The sequence below is a fragment of the Ptychodera flava genome, chromosome 3 (genome assembly GCF_041260155.1).
Source record: "Ptychodera flava strain L36383 chromosome 3, AS_Pfla_20210202, whole genome shotgun sequence".
Lineage (NCBI taxonomy): Eukaryota > Metazoa > Hemichordata > Enteropneusta > Ptychoderidae > Ptychodera > Ptychodera flava.
In genome coordinates, this window is record NC_091930.1 from 45,449,353 (window position 1) to 45,472,341 (window position 22,989).

At 36.8% G+C, this 22,989-nt stretch overlaps 1 protein-coding gene across 1 annotated transcript; it reads right to left on the minus strand.

The window, feature by feature from the left end:
- Window positions 1-3,449: 3,449 nt before the first annotated feature.
- LOC139129343 (arylsulfatase B-like) lies at window positions 3,450-21,916 on the minus strand. The gene is made up of 8 exons (XM_070694977.1): window positions 21,887-21,916; window positions 20,979-21,327; window positions 11,442-11,553; window positions 10,547-10,598; window positions 9,700-9,803; window positions 8,851-8,957; window positions 4,083-4,147; window positions 3,450-3,497 (listed from the first exon to the last, which is right to left on the minus strand). The coding sequence occupies exons 1-8, from the start codon at window positions 21,914-21,916 to the stop codon at window positions 3,450-3,452; spliced, it is 867 nt and encodes a 288-aa protein (XP_070551078.1).
- Window positions 21,917-22,989: the final 1,073 nt, after the last annotated feature.

Below are 22,989 nucleotides of genomic sequence, written 5' to 3' on the forward strand. Positions count from 1 at the left end.
GAAAGTTAATCTAACGAGCATTTTCGGAAAAAATGAGTTTCGACAAGGAAAAAATAAAAATTGCCCCAAAACATACTAATATGTATATGTCATGAAGATTTCATCAAATACGGCCAAGTTTTTTTGAAAATTAGGTTTTGTTTCAAGTTGGTTAAATTTTGTTACAAATAGGGTTGATTGTTACAAATAGGGTTGACACGTCAACCCTATTTGTAACAATCAACCCAATTTGTAACAAAAGTTAACCCCATATAGGTTTAGTATGATTTCGGTCAGAAAATAAGATTTTTAACATTTTCGACCGAAATTGGGGAAAATTGCCCCGAAACTAATCTATCTGCACAACTCGATTATATCTTACGAGTAGGCCTCTTATACTAGGCAACCTGCACAACGAAAGTTAATCTAACAAGCATTTTCGGAAAAAATGAGTTTCGACAAGGAAAAAATAAAAATTGCCCCAAACATACTAATATGTACATTTCATCAAGATTTCATCAAATACGGCCAAGTTTTGTAGAAAATTAGGTTTTGTTTCAAGTTGGTTAAATTTTGTTACAAATAGGGTTGATTGTTACAAATAGGGTTGACACGTCAACCCTATTTGTAACAATCAACCCAATTAGTAACAAAAGTTAACCCATATAGGTTTAGTATGATTTTGGTCAGAAAACAAGATTATTAACATTTTCGACCAAATTGGGGAAAATTGCCCCGAAACAAATCTATCTGCACAACTCGATTATATCTTACGAGTAGGCCTCTTATACTAGGCAACCTGCACAACGAAAGTTGATCTAACGAGCATTTTCGGAAAAAATGAGTTTCGACAAGGAAAAAATAAAAATTGCCAAAAAACATACTAATATGTACATTTCATCAAGATTTCATCAAATACGGCCACGTTTTGTAGAAAATTAGGTTTAGTTTCAAGTTGGTTAAATTTTGTTACAAATAGGGTGATTGTTACAAATAGGGTTGACACGTCAACCCTATTTGTAACAATCAACCCAATTTGTAACAAAAGTTAACCCCATATAGGTTTAGTATGATTTTGGTCAGAAAACAAGATTTTTCACATTTTTGACCGAAAATGGTGAAAATTGCCCTAAAACAAACCTTTGGCATGTATCTGCACGACTTGATTATATCTTACGAGTAGGGCTCTTATCCCTAGGAACCTGCACAACGAAATTTAATCTCACGAGCATTTTCGGAAAATGAGTTTCAACAAGGAAATCAAAGAAAATTGCCCCCGAACATACTAATATGTATATTTCATCAAGATTTCATCAAATACGGCCAAGTTTCTTTGAAATTTAGGTTTTGTTACAAATAGGGTTGATTGTTACAAATAGGGTTGACACATGTCACCCCTATTTGTAACAATCAACCCAATTTGTAACAAAAGCAGTTTCGGAAAAATGAGTTTTGACAAGGAAAAAAAAAATTGCCCTCAAACATACAAATATGCATATTTTATTAATATTTCAACATATACGGCAAAGTTTTTTTGAAAATTAAATTTTGTTACAAATAGGGTTGATTGTTACAAATAGGGTAATACACGCCCGTTATTTCTATAGCAATTAACTTTCATCATATTCTCCATGTGAAGTTAAAACCTGATAAACATTTCTGAATGAAGGTAGTCAAAGGTATTTTAAGGACAGCAGGAGGTAAACGCCTTATTAGAAAAATGTTCACTAAACCAGACAGACTAATTTTCTGGCGATAGCAATTTCGATAAATTTAATATTTCTCATTGCTATGGACAACCGTCGTTATTAGTGCAAAGGATTGGCAAAGGTCGTTTTCATGCACAATCTAAAGTCCGTCGGACATTTCATGCACCAATGAGCATTAAACTTTAGAGTGTTTTATTTCAATGAGACTTATGGTTTCTCAAATCTGTATTGTCATAACCAAATAGTCGTCTATAGATTTCAAGATACACTGTATAGTCTTCAAGGATATACGCACTGTTTAGAAGAAATAAAGCATGACAAAAATACATAGTGTTGACATACTTACCCATAACTGCCCTTCGCCCGTCATTTTTCACTGATGGATACATGTCGAAATATTTTTGTGGAACCTGTTATAAAATCATGAAAATCATAAAACCGTTAACTATGTCAAAACAAAGTACCCATGATATACATGATTGAATACATTCAGTAAATTCCTTTCTTTATCTAATAGACGCCAAACCAATATCCATCCATGGCCATCTCTCTCTCTCTCTCTCTCTCTCTCTCTCTCTCTCTCTCTCTCTCTCTCTCTCTCTCTCTCTCTCTCTCTCTCTCTCTCTCTCTCTCATACATTTGAGAATAATCTAGGAAAAAGAGGCAAATAATTAAGATATCATAACCCAATGCAGGGTATTACCCTGGAGACAGCGCAATTTTCTCAATACAAAAGTATATCTGCGATTGGATGTGTCCATCCACTCGGCCGGGCACGGTATTTAAAAATTGCATTGATTTGAGGGTTTGCTTTTTATTATTACTTTATACAAGCAGTTGAATCTTAGTATAAACTGATGTATCTTACCTAATTTGAAATATTTATATATTAAAACAAGGTGGCGCAATTATTGTCACTTACCTCATTTGGTGAGTGTATACTTTGGTAAGCGAGGTACATGAAAAATGGCTTCGCCTTGTCATGGGATTCAATGAAATCCACAGCCTTATCACTGTACAGGTACTGTAAAAAGAAAAGTCCACATAAATTAATAGGAGGTTGAGGAGTGAAGGTGGATGTGACATAATGTTTGTGTCATCGTGGATACTTCAAATTTGTTGTTTTTGTATTGGTTTAACTAAAAGGAAAGACCCGGAATGATGATTAAGAGCGATGGTTGTGTTGAATCCAGGCCTTGTAATAGGGTCATTACAAAGTTGCATGTTTACATTAAATCTTTGACCCATTTTCATTGATCATTTAGTTCAATGTTTGATTACCTGTCTAACTATGCCAAATAATGATAGCTGACTACCAGAAATATATCATACTTTACTGTGATTGGTTTCATCAGCGATTTATTAATGAGGAAGGATTTCTCTCACGTGTGTTGTGTAGGCCAAAATCTAAAACAATCCTTTTCAGCGCATTGCTTTTCTAATTTTTCGTTTTGAATTCGTGTTTTCATTGAGATAACACAGAACATGTTTTATCTTGAATTTTCAAGTTATTGCATTGTTAGCCGCGCGTGGAATGCTTTATTGGAAAACAGAGCAATTTGTGACATTTCCTTAGTAAAGAAAAGAATTTTGACATATAATTTAAATGGACAAAACCGCATTTCTAGTACCTGGAACACCGCGATCTTCATGGCCATTTTTCGACTTTGATGCTTTTATATTAATAATATCTTAAAGTCAGAATAGAGACACATTTTTCATGCATTATTTTCATTATTTTATTGTATGTAAATGTGCCAATTAAATGACGTGTTTAGAAGTATCACTGCTCGCTGATTTTGACCATGCCTACATGTTTAAACACAGTCAGGTTAAATTATATACGAATGCCGCACTCATAAAAAGCGCCCTCACCTACAAGTAAAAAAATGCACTATTTCGTGCACATACACATCGTGATCATCCAAGAAACAAGCACGATGAAATTTACTTGAATGAACAACACACGATGGCTGATATTTTGTTGTTGTAATCTTTATTTTCTGTCACTTGATTAGTTTTTGAATATAGCAGGAAATCCTAATGATGTTAAAACGTTTGAAATTACGTGCCAATTTCGACACTTATGACAGTTTTATACACTTTTTTAGTCTTTAATGGGTCTTATTCAAAGAAAACTCTTGGAAACTGAGGATAGTTTGAGATCGGTTTATTACACATTTGCTGCTATAGTGGCTTTAATGTATGTTTATTAGATTATTATACATTTTGTTTCGACTTTATTTACAAAAAAATACAGAAAATGTTATGAGCACTGTATTGTTCTGTGATAAAAATTATCGTCCATGATACAAATCAAAAACATTCACGTAATTTCAGGCAAGCCTTGCTTTGATCAAAACAAATATTTGTTGAGCAAATTTGAATACTCACCGACGAGTATATGCCGTTTTGACTCCAGTCTGGATCTAAGTCGTCGTGAAGGTCCAGACCATTACCTGTTCAGCGAAGATAATCATTCAGAAAATGTATACTATATGTTATAGCCTAGACACTGGGCATGTGCCCTAGGATAGGTGACCATTTGCCATGCGTCTGCATCTCACATTTTATCTTGCCAGTGTTTGCTATATAATGCTATTATTACATATCTGTCTTGTAAGGTTTTCACTCCTCATGTTTGCGCTTACATACAATGGCAACGATATGCTTCATTTGCATATTAAATGAAATATGTTGAAAAAAATAGAACGATTTTCATGATGGAACACCGCATTAAGTTGAAACTGGTTCTGGTTCTCGTTCAGTCAAATTATGACTACGTAGCACAGAAGTGACAATTGAATCTTATGGAGCGCGCAATTTTCGATATACAAGGTATGTAATAAATATAATTGTTGAGCATTCCAGGAATGCTAGTCTCGATACTATAACGCATTATGATATAGGTCAGAGATATTTGTACTTATGGGAAGGGGTTAAAGGTTACGTTCCTAAAAGGGCGATAATTTGTTTATAGGATTAAAGTTAGAAACGAGGGGGGAGGGGTGGAAACTTAGGGATTTTTTTACGATTTTCACTTCATTCCCTCTTAATATTGCTTTACCGTATACATGTTATCTTCAGCCATCCTGATATGTATGTGGAAGGAACAGTTTATTTATTATAGGGAGAGAAAGTGTTATTTAGAACTTTTACTAATTTGTTCCAAACAAGCCATACCGCTACTTTGGCTAGAATCTACCACTTTCAACATTTGAAGGATGCAATGTTCGTATAAAGTTGGGATGCCACTGGACTGAATGCTTGATATATACTATGTATATTTATGTATATTCATGCATATGGAACACAATATTAATTGCATACGTAACGTATATCTTTGTATGTGGAACATTCCAACACGTTGATATGCGTAGCGTATATCTACGCAGATCATGAGTATACGTAATGCACATCTTTGCACACGAAGTTTAGACTATAGTTTTGCATTTTATCTGTATACATACGTGTATACTTAACGAATTTGACACATATACAGAATCAGTATATGTGTATATATTGTTGCATATCAGGCATTTTGACCAGGAATGGTAGTTCTATGCAGGGAATTATATGGAAAGCTATGACTGACTTAAGTGGTCTCATATAATGATGTCATGCATGTTAACAAATTGTGATGCGCATTTAACATCATATCGTTTAAAGCATTTTCAGCGTTATCCTAGGAATTACAAATGTTGCCCTAGGCATTTATAGTCCGTGGGATGGAGGGGCCCACCCTGCACCCCCCCCCCGAGATCCCTACTACTTGGGTATTTTTTGTTCTTTAGGACCTGCTGAACAAGAAAAAAGATGTTAACATTGGATATTTTGGGATGCACTACCTATCTGGGCTGGTTTTTGATTTGCATGTACCGCAAAAAATGGCGAAAAATGGGTAGGGGTAGGGGGTACTATATCCTCCCCTACATTGAGTAAACTAGCATGAAATAGCACAAACCATACATTTTTGGAAAGCTGAGATTCTGTTCTTTATGAGAAACACCAACTTTAGCAAAATTAATTTGTGTACATAGAATAGGACGACTTTAAAATGAATTTTTTTGACAATTTTGAAATTTTTTACCCAAAATACCATGTAACAATTGTGATTTACTTGTTATTAAGCAAAATTTTGACAGCTTTTTGTGTTTGAATTATTCATTCCCACATATTAAACAAGAAAAAAAGTGTTAACGTTAGATATTTAAGTATACACTACTTCTCTGAGTCAATTTTGAATTGCGTGTATCTGTATGGGGTGTGCAAAAGCTAGGGGTAGGGGTACAACATTCTTTCCTTGATGAAGTAAACTGGCTTGAAATGCCATATACCTTATAGTTTTAGAAAGCTTAGATATGGTCTTTCTAAAATGCATAAAGTTTTAGTGAAAAAATATGACGTCATAGAATTGGATAACTTTAAATCGATTTTTTCTTGTAATTCAGTATTTTATGCGGAAGAAAATACGATAACTATTGTTTCCTCCTTATGAAGCAAATCAAACACATTTATGGATGTTATTTCTAATTGCAATGTGCTGAAGAAGAAATTCTGTATCTTATCAATGATTGCTTTGAAGGACAACATATTTAGTGCTTATGACAGCCTGGTAAATGCCTTTGACATCATATTAAATGCCTAGGACAACATATTGAGTGCTTAGGGCAGTATACTAACTGCCTAGTATAAAATAATGAATGCCTAGCACTACATGGTAAATGCCAAGGGCAACATTGGTAATTCCTAAGACAACTTTGGAAATGCTTTAAACAATATGTTAAATGCACATCACAACATGATAATACTCGACTCATGACAACGTGATATTAGACCACTTAAGTCAGTCATGGCTTTTCACAAAGAAATGTTTATACTCTTCCTTTGTATCGATTTAAAATCTTTTAGACATTTTGGATTCTTTTAATTTAATTTTTGGCCTTCCATCTAGTAATTTATTTATTTTATTTTTGTTCTTTTTTCATTAACGTGCTTATTGTGTGGGTTTGCTATGTCTTTCTCTATTTTATTAGTTTTCTTTATTTTTGTTTTCATTGATGTGTTTGCTGTGAAGGTACATCATTGGTTCAGTATAATTCCGTATAAATTGTCGCATATGCACAGTTACTCAAACGTGTGGTTGTCGAGCATGTGTTATATGTCGACTACTCAAAAGTGTGGTTTTGAGCACGTTTTCATATCGTGAATATGAATTTGTCTTTGATATTTATTGTTGATTTTAGTCGTTTGCAACAGTGTTTTTACAATATCAAATTTATGTGCTCTCTTTTGTCATAACACAGCTTATATGAAAGTTTCCGGTGAAAACATATTAAATGCAATATTCCATTGCTATTGTAAATTAGAATGTTAACAACAATCGTGGGAGATGTCACAAAAATGATATTATGAAAATTCCACCAATTTATGTTGTGAATGAAATTCAGAAGCGCAAAAATCGGCTGTCAATTTGTTATGTAGGGTCGATATATGGTCACTAGCAAGGAATCATTTGTTCGTCTGGTTTGTTCATTCCTAGTGTCACACATCAGCGACCTCCTGGGTAAAAAAAAATCTTTAGTGTGTCATAGTTGTCAGACCATCTTTAACATTTTGCACCTCATGGTATTTTGCCAGTGTTTGGACGATGAAAGGTCTGTTAACTCAAGGATAAAGAACTGGAATATGTTGAAGAAATGACATTCACGCCACATAAACTTATAAAGACAGCTTACTAATAAATCTGAAGAGTCGCTTGCCATGCCTCCACATGCCGTCCATGGTGTTGGTGTGGGCAAAGGTGTGAGGATCAACAAAATGAAGTTACAAGTCCAGTGTGCGGTCGCTTCCTCAGTCGGTTTTGATACTTGCTCTCCTTGGATTGTTGTTTCACTGTTTTTGTTGTAAATGCTGTCAGTGTAAGTGTCAGTGCATTCGGTTTTTTTTATATTCCGACCCATTTCTTAGGATTACTTGATTGATATATTTTGTTTTGATATGTGGATTGTACTTGGAAGTAAAATTTTAACTTCTATGTATTGTGGTTGTGTGTTTGTTTGTGTTTGAAATGTATTTTCGTGTTTCATAAACTGTTTCCGCATTACTGTTTTATTTATTTTTATGGCTATTCTCGCTGTAGAATTTTTTTGTTAAAGCTTTTGACTTTGTTGTTAGACCTCGTTGTTGAATGTCCTCGTATACCTTTTTAAGGTTAACGTTTCGCCTTTAATAAGGACCTTGAAGGTTGATTGTTTTAGTGAAGGTATCAAAAATTGGGACCCTTCTTTTCAATCATTTTGCTCTAAGTCTCCAAGCTCCCATTCCTAACTCTGACCTCAAAAATAATTTATCGCGCCACGTAAACTTTGACCTCATTTCCATAAGTATACACATCTTTGACATCATTAGTTTGTGGTTATACAGCTTTTACAACCCTTACCCTAAAAACTGTTGGGCTTTATTTTGTGCCGTGTGAAGTGCATTTGGAGACAGGATTTGGGTTTATATGACTAAGTGTCGGCACTTCGCTAGATTAAGGCCGTTCATGTCCGTTCGGACAATTTTGTCGTCTAAACCTAGTTCCTGGCCCCAACTGTGTTCCACCCTGCACAAACTAGAAGTCAGGCAGTGACGACATTACAAGGCGTCTGTGTTTTGTGTACGGCAATCTTGATGTCATCGTTTGTGGCTACACAAACTTCACATCATTGCCGGAAATATTTCCAGCTTAATTGTACGGGGTTACCAATCGAATGTAATAGCAAACCTGTGACTTTTCGGGTGCCGTTAATGTGATAGTAGAGGATAAAATAAACGTATGCATTGATAGACGTAGCCAGCTGTGATTCCTAGCTCTGATAGTCACATCTGGCCACGTCTAGATCTGTGTGTGAACAGCTGTCATGGCTACTGCACCGTTATAGGGCTTGTTTGTATGTTAAACATGCATTAAATTAAAGTGTGATAATTGCCCCGACACAACGTTTGTTTTTCTACATGAAACGTACTCTTGGCCTCAGAGCATTGATTGTCTCAGTCGTTCTTGCCATGAGATCAAAAGTAACGGAACGCAAAAGAGCATAACGGTAAATGTAAACCCACAGGCTTTCAACCTGTTACCCTATACAATTGTAAAAACACAATCTTAGTGAGTGCTTACTATTGGAGTGATTGTAATGATCTTCACCAGCTAAGTAGAAGCCATAAAATCTCTCGAATCCACGGCGAGTAGGGGTGTATTCTACCTTGCAAAATCCTAAATGCCACCTGTGGATGACACAACACATTGTACTAACAGTACAGGTAGCACGCGACTCAACGCTAAAAGACTTTTTTTTCTAACATCCCTGCGGGAATCTTTTAACCATACTCATACCAAATCAAGATTAACACCTCATTTTAGAATAACCTTACTCATTGCCTGTTTTACTAACATGAATCGATATTTGAAATAAAATCTTCCACCATCTTGTTTTCATGAAGGTAACTTGAAAACTTTACATACCTTAATAAGATTGGAAATGAGCGGTTGACCAAACATGCATTGAAATCAACACAGTGTCCAAATATCTGTCTTATAGGCTCATTCTATACCAAAAGGTACACAAGGGCGTTGTTACACTCTCTCACAGCCCTTTCACAGCTAAGCTGTTGAGCTAAGAGCAGATAGACTCAAAAGAAAGCTGTCGAGTTTCGCTGCGCGTTAGCCGGCTTGCTAGCTGAGCCTCGCTTGTTCTAAACATCCTTGAGAACTCATCACCATGTGGTTAAAGACAAAGGTACGAAGCCGAGGGGCGGTGAGAGGGTCTTAGTCATTGTATGAGGCTAAAGTACTTAGAAGACACGCATATAAGTAAATTCCTAACTAGGTGCATCAGTACATACATACATACATACATACATACATACATACATACATACATACATACATACATACATACATACATACATACATACATACATACATACAAATCAATGGATCGGATGAATATTGAAATTGGTAACTCACTTTCCAACCATATAGGTTGAATAGCCCATCTGTTTAAGAGTTTGTGGCAATATTTTTCTGCTTAATGGCAGTCCACTTGGCATTCTGTTCCTTGGTCCTCGAACCTAAAGGGAAGCTCGTATAAATAAAATATGTTCTGTTCTTTCAAATACATATTCAATACAATGTTATTTTACATCTCATTTGGAGGAACATTTAACGGATACAATAAGTTTCGAAAATGACTTAAAACAGAATATTTCTTACTATTCATATTTTCTTCGAAATTACGTTTGAAAGACGCTGAGTAAATGTCAATCCGTGATAATAAATACTGCGACAAATACCTGCTTACATTTTTTTCCGAACATGTATGGCTTTAAAAAAAGTCGATACTAAATCAGGTTTCTTAAATCTAATTGACAGAGATTTCTGTAAGAAAATATTTGCTACCAACGTGTACACAATAGAAAATATACATTGTGCATAATATATTCCATATTATTCCTATCATATTAACGAGATTTAAGATTTACGATACCAGCACCAGGATGTACAATTGAATAATGAATCTTGGGTACAATATATTGCATGGTCCTTGAATTCTTTGCATTGGAGTAAAGAACAAAGGCACTAATAACGGTTGTTTTGTAAATTGCATATGGAGATGCTTTGTCATGTCCGTCGACCATGTACGACTAAGATCAAGTCGAGAATTGAAAATTCGTACAATTATCTTCTCCTCCCCAGAATTAGCAATATGGTGTGTTTTACTGCAAACATTACCTTGGAAATACCAGTCCGCAGAATAAATCTTCTCTGTTCATTTCAAATTATTAATTGTTGATAATATTGACATTCATCTTACCTGAAAACCAAGACGATAGGGGTAATATCCTGCCATCAACGCTGCCCTACTTCTGAAACGATGTTCGACAAATTTTGAAAAGAAATATTAGCATATTTCTCACTACAGAAAAATAAGTCAGAAGATCACGATTGGTATTGTTGATTAAAATGTGTTATACAGGTGATAAAGTTAGACAGTACCTTCTTTATAATTGATATCAACTCCCTCCCTGCCTGTTAAAGTGATGCAACAATCTTTAAAAAAACTTGCGATTTTGTCTCCTCTGGATCAATACATACGGAATATGATAGGTCTGCGTACATGCTGCGTACATCCTGGCATTTTATGGCCTCCAACCACAGCCCTACTGCTGACTCTCATAGGAAAATACGGCGACCGACGTTCCGATGTGGACCGTGCACGAAAAACTACCTTCTCTAACTATTTTAGGCCGAAATCAAGTCGATTCCGCTCTATGCCTACCCGAATAACTCAATTGCTCATAGACTGCAAAAGTATTTGCTCTCGTGACGTCCCAAACCGATACTTAAACAGCGATTCATGGTCAAGGGTCAAGTGGCTGGTCATTAGACACGTTCATGCATGATACGGTCGGCAAGAGGTCGTACGCAGGGCTAGGAATACGAAAGCTAAAGCTACATCAGTGCTCTGCTTAGATTGGTGAAGGCACTTTATATGACAAGGAAAACGGTGGCTGGTCAAATTTAACAATATTCTGCTTTTCAAGAACTACTTGATATAATAGGATGCTTTACTCAACGAAAAAACACAAATATTGAGACCCAAATCCTCTATGACAAACGAACTCCAAGTTTATTATACAGAAACTACTAGTTCGCATGGTATCGTAAGAGTGAACCGTGTGCTTAGGAAAGAACTTGGCAGTACTTACGGACCACAAGATTGTGCCACGTATGATTGATTTAGAATGACTCCCTCTCTGGCAAGTTTATCGATAGTTGGAGTGATGATGTAAGGATTATTAAAACCAACGTCAGCCCAACCTAAGGTGAAAGAGAAAGAGAAAGATATGATGTGCATCGCCTGATGACCGCTTGACCTCAACAACCGTCATAGCTCTCAAAGTTTTTTTTAACGTATGTTAGTTACAAAGTCATCGTTTATGTAAAAAAGTACAAAAGCCGCAGAGGTAGCCACGAGCGTGCAGTAACTGTTTCATATGCTAATTGACAGTCTGTTAAATATTCACATCACAGTGTCTGTACAAATGTGTAAGAAATCACTATGACTGCTTCGGTACTGAAGGAATCAAATAAATGTTAGCCTGATAGGCAGCTATGACCATGTTATATGGCAAACTGAACTGCGTAAACATTACTCACTGCTGATCAGTGACCGGCTTAGGGAGCTACAATAGGAGCACGCATTAATTTGTTCCCTTAGCGATGTGGCGCTTCACTACATTGCACTGTTGTCCCCGCCTCTGGTCACAGGGGCACACATTTGGCAACGGAAGAAGAAGAGAACATGGAAAAAGGCTCGTAGAGAAAATAAGGTTTGATAGCAGTATTATTTATTCTTTCTTATATTTCAGTTGCCACTATTGTGCCCCTGTACTCTAATGGAGGATATCCTGATAACTTTCTTAAAGCCCGGGGCGAAATGGACCGGGATCCGGATTAATGCCAAGTTTGGGTGGGCGTTTTAGGGCATGGCTGATGCATAATGAGTCTGTTAACGGTGCTATCGTTCGCATTATCTGCGTAATCTGTTTGCTCTCAACTCACGCTCTGACTATAAGCTTAGGTACAGCCTTCGCAATACGCGAAAGAAAAAAGAAAGAAGGAAAAAATATCAATTTCATAAAAACAGGAGCGTGCTGAGTTGATTTACTGAAGTTTCGGGGTCATGTCATCGTTCGAGAATGATTCAGCTACTGACCGCCATATCTACATACGGAAATGGCGCCGTACGTAGTGGAAATAATCATCAAGAAAGTAATAAACATAAACATTAAAAATAATCCGAAGCTGGCAATTTCGTATGTTGAAATCACGAATTACCGATCTAAACATTGACTGAGAAACACGGTCAGGAAAATGGTAGAAAATAGGTGAACGACGCGACGTCATGACCAATCGTTCGTTGCTTTGAGGGTGACCCCGGACAACTAATCACGAGTTATGTTTATTTTCGGAGCAATGGGATGAACCACGGACTGGGTTCATAGATATCTTCGTTATTGAAGAAATTAAAATCCAACCTTTGTCGAAATCATACGATGTAGTGCCAACTCAATGAGCCGATCTCGGGAACACGTATCAATAGCCTTTCAAAGAAGATCGGGTGATGACGCGTCGAGGCTCACTTGCTCACCTTGAACTGACATTGACAATACTAGTACTGTTTTCATGTCTTTACAAGCTTTGTGTAATTCTCATAACAGAAGTCCAAACGTTACTGGGGCAACCGGTATGTCAAAACCTTACCAACCCTCCGAACACGACATGTCATTGCCATGTGTGAGAACACGTGTACATGTACAAACCATACGGCCGTTTTCAGGGCTAGCATTTATATCAAAAGCGACTGTAGCGTACCGGTACTTTCGGCCGTAGATTTGGGGGGGGGGGGGGCTGTTTAAAAAAGTGGCTCTCTTTGACTGACTGTAATCAAATTGATCATGGAGGCTACCGCCATGCTTTAATATTTAGTTGTTTTCGATGTCATTGTAAACTATGGACTCTGCCTGCAGTTCTGTAAAATACAGTGTACGCACTTTTCGTAAGGATACATCGTACCGGTACTGACTCATCTCTTGCTAAGTCACGACCGAAAATGGCTCACTTTCGCGATGTCATTGCATCATAAACGCTTGTTAGTAAAATAGTTTATGACAACCACGAAGTTTTCATCCTGTGTGCACGCCAATATACATGTAACTCTAAGCGTACACATGGTTTGTTTACATCGTAATTATTCTCGTATGCACAGCAAATGTTTGACCAGTTTACACCTCTGCGCGTCACTGAATGATTGACAATTGTTTGAATCGCGGAACGACTGTTCCCTTGGGGCCATTTCCTTTGTTAGGAAAGCGATTTTCCCCTAATCGTCGTAATTTTAAAAGGCTTTGTGAAACTTTGCGGATACCTGTATGGCCTACGTGTTTATGAAACAGTCTATGTTTATGGTATGCCAATAATGTTTGTTTGAGAATCGCTTCGGCTGATTTTCACGGAGCGGTCTACCTTGCTGTTGCCAGTTGTCACTCAAGCGCCATTATGAATTTTCGATGAGTTAGGGGTCTTTTATACCCCGCAACGGGGTTTAAGAAAAATTTAAAAAAATGATAGTTAAACACTGTCACTCTCAATTCATATCATGTTCTGCAAGAGCCTAAGGGTTCAACCCTTTTCCGATATAACAATAAACCAGACTGGAAAACTCACGATGCTGTCATACATACGCAGACTCGCTATGACTTTACAGGACAGGTAAAACTTGCTTAGACGGATGTGGACACGAGATGTACATTTAGATCACTGTCTATTTTTGAGGACTTGAATCAAATAAATGTGATATTTTAAATTTCAATAAGTACGAACGTGCTTTGGCTTGACACCGTAGTAGTGAGAGTTTTACAGTAAATGTAAAGAACCATGAGTAAAAAGTCATCGTTGATGACACAGTCCACACTTGTTAATTGGTCATTTGATTACAGGTTTTTTGGAGAGTGAGGATAGAGTCCTGTTCATTAACTAGGTCTGTGATTACAAATACTGCAATACAGATGAGGCTTAATGGCCGAGAATGAGCTCCATGGTGGTGAAAATGTAAAACCAATCTGGGCTGCCACCCTAATTACAAAAATGATTCAAGTAGTAATTAATCGACAGGATGTTGCAAATCATTTTTCATTCAATTATAACACTGACAGATTATCACCTGTATCACATTTCATACAACTTGATGCAGTGCTTCTGGGTATACACCCTAAAAACAAAAATTCATTATGTATGCAAAGTAGCAATTAATTTAAATGACACTGCTAAGCGTCACTGAATTGTATTACAGCACTGTGAGATCAACATCTATACCATGTTTCATCAAATTTGATGTAGTATTTCTGGACATATCACTCAAATCAGGAAAGTTCATTAATGACGCATATTGAAATTTATCAACATGGGACTGATAAACGTCATTATTCACTCTTAAAGCAATGAGAGCACAACATCTGTACCAAGTTACATGAAATCATGTAACTTGGTACAGATGTTGTGCTCACAAGTTCATCAAATATGCAAATTAGCAATTAATTGACATGATACTTCTTCTTGTCTTCACACAGTATTACAGTACTCAAAGGTCAACATCTGTACCATATTTCATCAAATTTGATGCAGCACATCTGGACATATCACTATAATCAAGAAAGTTCATTTCATATGCGAATTAAAATTTTATTAACATGACACAGATAAATGTCTTTATTCACTGTGTCAGCAATTTGAGTTCAACATCCGTACCAAGTTTCATGAAATTTGTTGAACTTTTTCTTAACATATCATCCTAATTACGAAAATTCATTAATATGAAAATAAGCAGTTAATTGATAAGAAACTGCTATATATCTTTGCACGCCATTAGACTACTGGAAGAACAAAATCTGTACCATGTTTCATAAAATGTGATGCAGCATTACATGACATATCACAATAATTATGAAAGTTCATCAAATGTGTAAATTAGCAATTACTTGACATGATACTCCTTAATGTGTTCACATAGTATTATAATACTGACAGATCTACATCTGCACCACGTTTCATACAACTTAAAGCAGTATTTCTGGAGATAGCCCACTAATCAGGAAAAGTAATGAAATATGCAATGAACATGATACTGCTAAGTGTCTGTGTACACTATTGTAGGACTGTGTGCTGAAGATTTGTAAAATTTGTTTCGTTAAATCTGTTGCAGTATTTATAGATATCACCCTAATAACAAAAACTCATCAAAATGCAAATTGGCAATTAACTGATGCAATACTGATATTTCATTGACTGATTTTAGTACTCTGTGTGAAAAACATCTTCACAAAGTTTCATCAAATTTCGCATAGTCGTACCAGAAACAGCGCTCTGATCCCAAATTATGCAAATTAGCACTGATTATGCATGCCAAATCAATATAAATGATCCTGCATATGTATGCCATAGTGTAGTATCCTTGTACCAAGTTTAAAAAGAATTGGCACCGGCTTGTCTCTGCATTCATGAGCCCTATGCATGGACCAGCATTAATATTAATACCATCCTTGAACCCCTGTGGATTATTACTGGCAATCCTGTGGATGAATATCAAATACAGGAAAGAAAACTGCAGTCACACAGCCTTTTTTGATCGAATCATTTCAAATAATTGCGTGCATATATATGACATAGGGATTAACAAGTACAAGCTTTCAATGCAATCGCGCCCGGCATCGTTGAGTACAAGTTTGGAAGGAATCGCTCCAAGCATCACTGAGAAATTAACGTGTGAACATACGCACCGACATCAAATACAGAAAACAAAATGGCCGCCACACGGCCATATTGAATCGGATCACAAAACAAATCGACATGCGTATGTATGACATAGATAATAATCCTTGTACCAAGTTTGAAAGAAATCGCTCTTCGCATCTCTGAGATATTTGCGTGAACGGACGCACGCACGCACGGACATAACCAAACCTATAAGTCGCCCGGATGGTGTCCTTCGGGACTAATAACATACAGAAATCGAGTTTGAAAGTATCACAAGCTCAATCTCGAAATGAATATTTCATTATAATACAATTGCAACAAGATATACCACCAGTGTGACTACAGTAATTTGTTTTCTTTTTATTTATGATGACCGAAGAGGACCCCGAGGAGTCGATGAAACACGTCACTGACCCTCGTCCATGGAGGCTGAATATCAAGGTGCTATATAGGGAAAGCGAGACGCTCTCCGTTAACTAAAGGGATCTTTTCTGGCTTAAATTGATGACTGAAAGTTTAAAAAAGCATTTGCTTACTGACTCAGAAATGCATTTTCACCACATAGTTTAATGTTATTTTACGGCGCCTAAGGCCTCATACCTATGACAAAACTGCTGGGGCTTCAAACCCCTGTATAATATATTATATGTAGTTGTTGTGTGCGACTGTATTGGTTTGCTTGCAGCGTCTTAAATCAAAGTGTTTTAACCAACAGATTGACAAACGGTGTGGCTTTAATTATGCATGGAAAATTGGTGGAGGATAAAAGCTTTATTTTGAAAGCTTTAAAATTACATTTCTGTCATAACGAGACTATCACATAAGCAAATTTAACGTGACCACGAACAAAAAAATATAATAAGATGGGATGTACAGTATAACTTGTACGTCAGCTATTTCTATGTCGACGAACCTTGTTTTGAAAACACACAGAAACTCCAAATTGAGGTTTGTTTGCCATTTCGAGATGGGCTTGTATTGTTTTCATTCAGTTCGGCGTGGACTTTCGTTTTCTTATCATTTTGATGTCGAGGGAACGGTCGATAGAGTGTTCGTACCTAAATACAGGGAGAGAGCTATGCGACAGCCAATGCAATGCAACAAGTGGTAATTGCAGTCACATGACATCACTGTGCTTCAATGGTCCAAGGAAAGAAATATGCTAAAATTATTTAATTTGTATAAATACTTTCTTATACACTGCGTCGAATGATCATAGCATAGACATTGCAACTACTACTGTGGCCGTTTGGATCTATTTTTAGAAACATCATGGATAAGGGTTAAACAAAAGCCTGGAGATACACGCTGTGCTTTGCACAGCCATGTGATTATAGGCCTTTTTGAAGTGCACGGACGATGGATTCTCGTCAAACTTTTTGAATATAATGGACAAAAGCGTATCGGAATCAAAACATAAAAGGTTGTAATCGATCGTTCATTTATTTACGATGACGACAACCGTGGTTTTTTGTGACGTTTAAACGAAAAAAAGCCAAAAGGCTAATTGTATGTAGCTCTCACCCAGTGTTGCGTTGTAGAAGGCATCTTGAATAATAAGCGTCGCTCTTTTATCCCGTTTGCCCCTTTACTCACGGTTGAACAGGTCTGCAAATAGCATGCTCGTTAAATTAACCTGCGACTGTACAGTAATTATTCGTCCTGTAAAATCCTAGCAGCTACGCTTGCCGCAAAGTTGTGCTCCAAATATACATTAATATTCATAGCTAATTATTATTATTATTATATCTTTATTTCGGACTTGAGCGTCCATATAATAGTCAAATAAGGCTTTAGTATGAAAATTCAGTTACAAAATTAAATTATGGTTGAAAAGATAGAAAAATTGATTATATCTACATACATAATCCAAGGGTTTCTTTTTAAACAGGCATTTAAACATAGAGTAACTTATTCCAGTGCTTTACCATCTCTGAGTTGAAATACAATGATTTACATACTTTTCGTACAATTGCATTGCTACTTTTCAAAAGTCTTTGTCTCAGGCTGTTTATCTGATTTCTCAGAAGAGCATCAAAGTTGCTTATTCTGTTAGATACAAACATTAGACTCGCGCTGCTCCGTTTCTCATAACCCAATAACAGTCGTGCTGCATTATTGTAAGCAACTTTCAATTTTCTCAAGACATTTGCATAATAGCTATTCCATATTGGTCCCCCATACAACTGATAACAATACGCTTTAAATAGAATGCATTTAACATGAAAAGTACACATGTGGAATTTTCTCATTAGCATATTCGCTACTACGTAAAAATATCTCGTTTGCCGCTCAATGTCATCATCATCTCTGAAATGGTCAGTAACACGAACCCTAGATGTTTTTTCTTAACAACAAAGGTTAATTTAACCCCGTTCAGATACACACATGGAATGCGCCGAATCTTACTGTGATTCGCAAACACGCACATACAGTTAGTTTTTTTTACTGTTGAAAATGATGTCATGAATATCACTATAATGAGTACAGAGATCTATTAACTTTTGTGTACCTTTGACAGAAGGACTAATCAAGCAGATATCATCCGCGTACATTAAGTGATTAACAAAAATGCCACCAATATTACAAAAAGTATTAAAGTTTGATAAGAGAACACTCAAATTATCAATATAGATATTAAAGAGCTTTGGTGATAAAATACCACCTTGCTTTACACCGTTAGTGACAGTAAAACCCTCAGATAAACATGTACCCCAACGAATAATAATAATTTGAGTTCGATACCATTTAACAAGAAATCTGACAAGGTAAATGGGAATTTTACGTTGAATTAATTTCTTGAAAAGCGTCCAATGGTTCACTCTGTCACAGAACTCTGTCAAAAGCCTTAGAGGCGTCCATAAATGTAATAAATACATTACTACCATGTTGTCTATAATAATTGATAATTTCCTTCAAAATAAAGACGCACATATCAGTGGAATGTCCTGACTTAAAACCAAATTGGTTATCAGTCGTTCCCAGATAAGAATCAATGTGACGCAATAAAACAAGTTCAATTATTTTAGAAGCAATAGTGGAAAGTGCAACAGGACGATAATTGTTTTTATCTGTAATATCACTATTTTTGTCTTTGATAATTGGAGCAAGGATAGTGTTAGAAAGTCGTCTAGGGCAAACTACATGGACAAGCATAGCTGTTAAGCACATACTTAGCAAAACAGAAACTTTCTGACTGGCAAATATAAAGTGCTCAGCGGCAAGATAATCTGAACCAGACGTTTTTCCAGTCTGTAGCTTACTAATTGCATCACTTATGTCACCTGGTAATACAGTGAAATTGTCTTGCAGTGAACAACTGTTCATAGCATCTAAAACAAATTCCTGATCCCTATTATTGTTTACAGAATTATAAATATCATGATAATGGTTACGCCACATCTCAACAATATTTGCATCACCTGTACATCCATTACATTATTTGGCCTACTCAAATTTTTAGTATTGTTAACAGACTTCCAAAATTTGTCATTATTGCTAGAAGACAGATTTTCGCCAAAGCATCGGCTTTCATCTGTCCTCATTACGGCGACACAGACGCAGAGCATACTTAAACTGCGCATGCGTGCGGCGTTTAAGGTCATACAATGGACCTGTCCTGGGTTTACCAGAATCACGCCAGAGCTTAAACGAATCACGTGCAATAGAATGAATCTGTCTCACATTGTCATTCACCCTGGAATATTAGAATTCGTACTTTTTGTGGATGGTGTAATTTAGTGCCAGCAACATATAAACTATCAATAATATTGTCATAAAACTTCAAGATACAATCAACATGATTGGAATTATTACAATGAATATCTTTACAACATAATGCTTCCATTGGAATATCAACTTCAGAAAGAAGCCTATCTGAATTCACATAATACTCATTGCGTTGATTAGTACTAACCTTGGACCAGTTTAAGCGTACCTCTGTATCATTCTTAACCGAGTCATTACTTTCACATGAAGGTATGGTACCAATGTCACACTTAATACTAAGTGGAAAATGGTCAGAAACGATTACATCATACAAAATTTCTACAGACTCAATACATTGATGAGCTGTGTATGAAGAAATACAATGATCTAGCCAGGATGTTGTGCCATGCACGTCACTAACATATGTGAAAGAATTTCTGGCAGTAAGACATTATCTGACACAAAATAGTTGTATTCGTTACAAAAGCTCAGCAATGATTTACCAAAGAGGGAGTTGTGATCTGAATTCAGTCTCAATTATCATTGTACTGTAACAGTTGCTAGACTGAGCAATAGAATGAACCTTTGCTAAATATTCAGTGAAATCATCATGATTTTCCCTATTACAAGTAGGCATGTAAACACAGAGTATTAACATTTTACAATTGTCATTGGCTACCTCAATTCCAATGATTCTATTATCATTGAACGAACGTACTGTTATCATGTGACCAATAGATTTACGCCATAAAATGGCAACCCCTCCAAACGGACGACCGATCAAAATATTTTCACCTGTATCAACAGGGGACTCCCCATAGTAGTCAAACTCTTTATGAATACGAGATAAAAACGAAATGTCATCTTTAGTCAGCCAATGCTCTTGTAATAAACAAATGTCATGAGTATCGCACACTTCTCTAACAGTTTCAAGTGAATTCTTGATAGAGCGACAGTTATACGAAACGATCCGAATATTCTCCATCTAGGATTTACGAGGTTGGTAAAATTTCCGAATAAGGACACCTTCCGGCCATACATCGGGGGACATCAAGGACGCAAAGTTTTCAGATTTTACGGCGACACAAAACGAAGCATATGTGTCATATTTGGTTGGAAGTTTTTCACAATCACTGATGTCAATACGCATAGTTTCCTTGATATACCGCACAAGGTGTTCAGTGTTCGTCTCTGGCTTCAGTCGACTCACGAAGACGCGTTACTTTGTGACGTTGCTTGTTGAAGTCCAGTGTGCTTTCTTTTTCCAAGTATAAATTTATTTCGAGTTAACTTTGCGGGTTGAATCAGTCCCTTGTTCGATGAGGCGGGAGCTCTAGTATCACGGTCATTGGACGACACCGGATTCTTGAACTGCCCATTGGCAACCACATCGGCATAGCTTTTATGTCTCCGCCTGTATGTAACTGTGGTAAAACCATTTTCAGTTGTATCTGGCATATCGTTCTTGTCAGCCGTAGCATTCTGACTACATACAACTGTCCTGTCCGCATTCTGTTCCAATTCAGCATCTTCATTATCACCTTCATTCACCGAAGCACTGTTAACAGATGTCTGGTCAAGTCAAGCACTTTGACTGAATCAACAATGGGCGATTTCGCTTCAACGTGCGTATGGTCGATGTCGGATATTTGCAGACGTGCTCCTACCTTGGAGTTCTGAGGAACATCCAATATTCGATCTTTGATTTGTCGAATATCATCAGAGGTGGTCAAATAAAGTTTTGACATATTGTCAACACCGAGTTGAGAGTATCAATGTCATATTTCATCTGATTCATTTGTGACAATAAAGACGACACATCGATGTGATTGAAATTGACTGGCGGCAACTTCGTTAGATCCTCCGCTACAAAACACGGGATCTCATCTACTTCCATCTCATGTAAGAGAGTTAAAATGTCTTGAAAATTCGACTGTGATTTATTTGGCCCCTTTCGACGCTTAAACAGTTGGGAACCGCACTGTCCACAAATGTCAAACAACAGATTTTTAGCATATTCGAATGTCTTGGTCGCTGAACGCGTCTACACATATTTTGACAACCACATCGAAAGGCAATGTGTCCATTTTGTTAACTATAAAGCACAACAATTCGTTTATGATCACATTACCAACATAGTAAGACTTCTCATGAGAGCCATGCTGAAAACTTGAACTCCGTAGTACTCTTTGCCTGTCCACCCCGGGCCGGGTTGAAGACAATGGATCACTGCTAATGAACATGATCATATGCTAATGAACATGATCTTTTCTTATTTTTTCACCGTCGATTGAAATGTATTTGTCTCCTATAGATATGCTGAGAAATGAATATATGGCTGTCAGTGAAATAAAGACATTGACGATAGAAGCAAATGGGACCACAATGGGATGTGACTCAACGGAAGAAGACACCAATATTCGTGTATTACAAATGCATGTTGAAATGCATCAACCTTGTGCCAATTTTAGGCCAGGCAACTGGTGTCGACTACTTTGCAAAGGTACAAGTGTACGCGGAAAGTATGGACGGTGATTTCCCTTGCAACTACATATTTTGGCAGTCACAGGAAACTATACTTGGTCCAGTGGATAACTATAATCCGCTTGGATAAGAAATTGCAATTGTAACTGATAGTTTGTGAAATACAGTGTATTCGTCTAACGAGGTTATCTGAACTTTGGTAGTCAAATCTATACGCAGCCTTTCGGCTAGGGTATCGTTCATTGAGGTAGAACAAATGTACAATTTGCCACTCGGTAAATTGACAATGGAGTGCATGTAGTGGTAAACTAAGAAATGAAACAGCTGATGGTTTCACGGTTTGAAAATGAAATGTTGCACAGAAGACACCAACTTACCCAGGTCGTCAGCGAGGATGAATATGATGTTGGGCTTTTCCAAGTGGTTCGTCTTCCTCGTTGGAAAAAGGTGCCACAGGAGACATCCACAGGTACACAAACATAAGATGACAAAACGCCTGAAGAGAGGCATCGTGAGATTATGATTCACCAGGAATTCTCCTTTTTTCAACTGGTTCAGGGAAATTGCGAAGGCAAATATCCTATGTGAGAGAGGTGTTTTTCTGAAAGATTTGTTATATTGTTTGCCTCGCTCAACCTTTGCCCCGAGGCAAGTAACAGATTGAACCACTCAGATCCCGGCATTCCTCACAAACCATGCACACTAAAGGATTTTTCATGATGCCATAAATTTTACAAACAATGAAACACA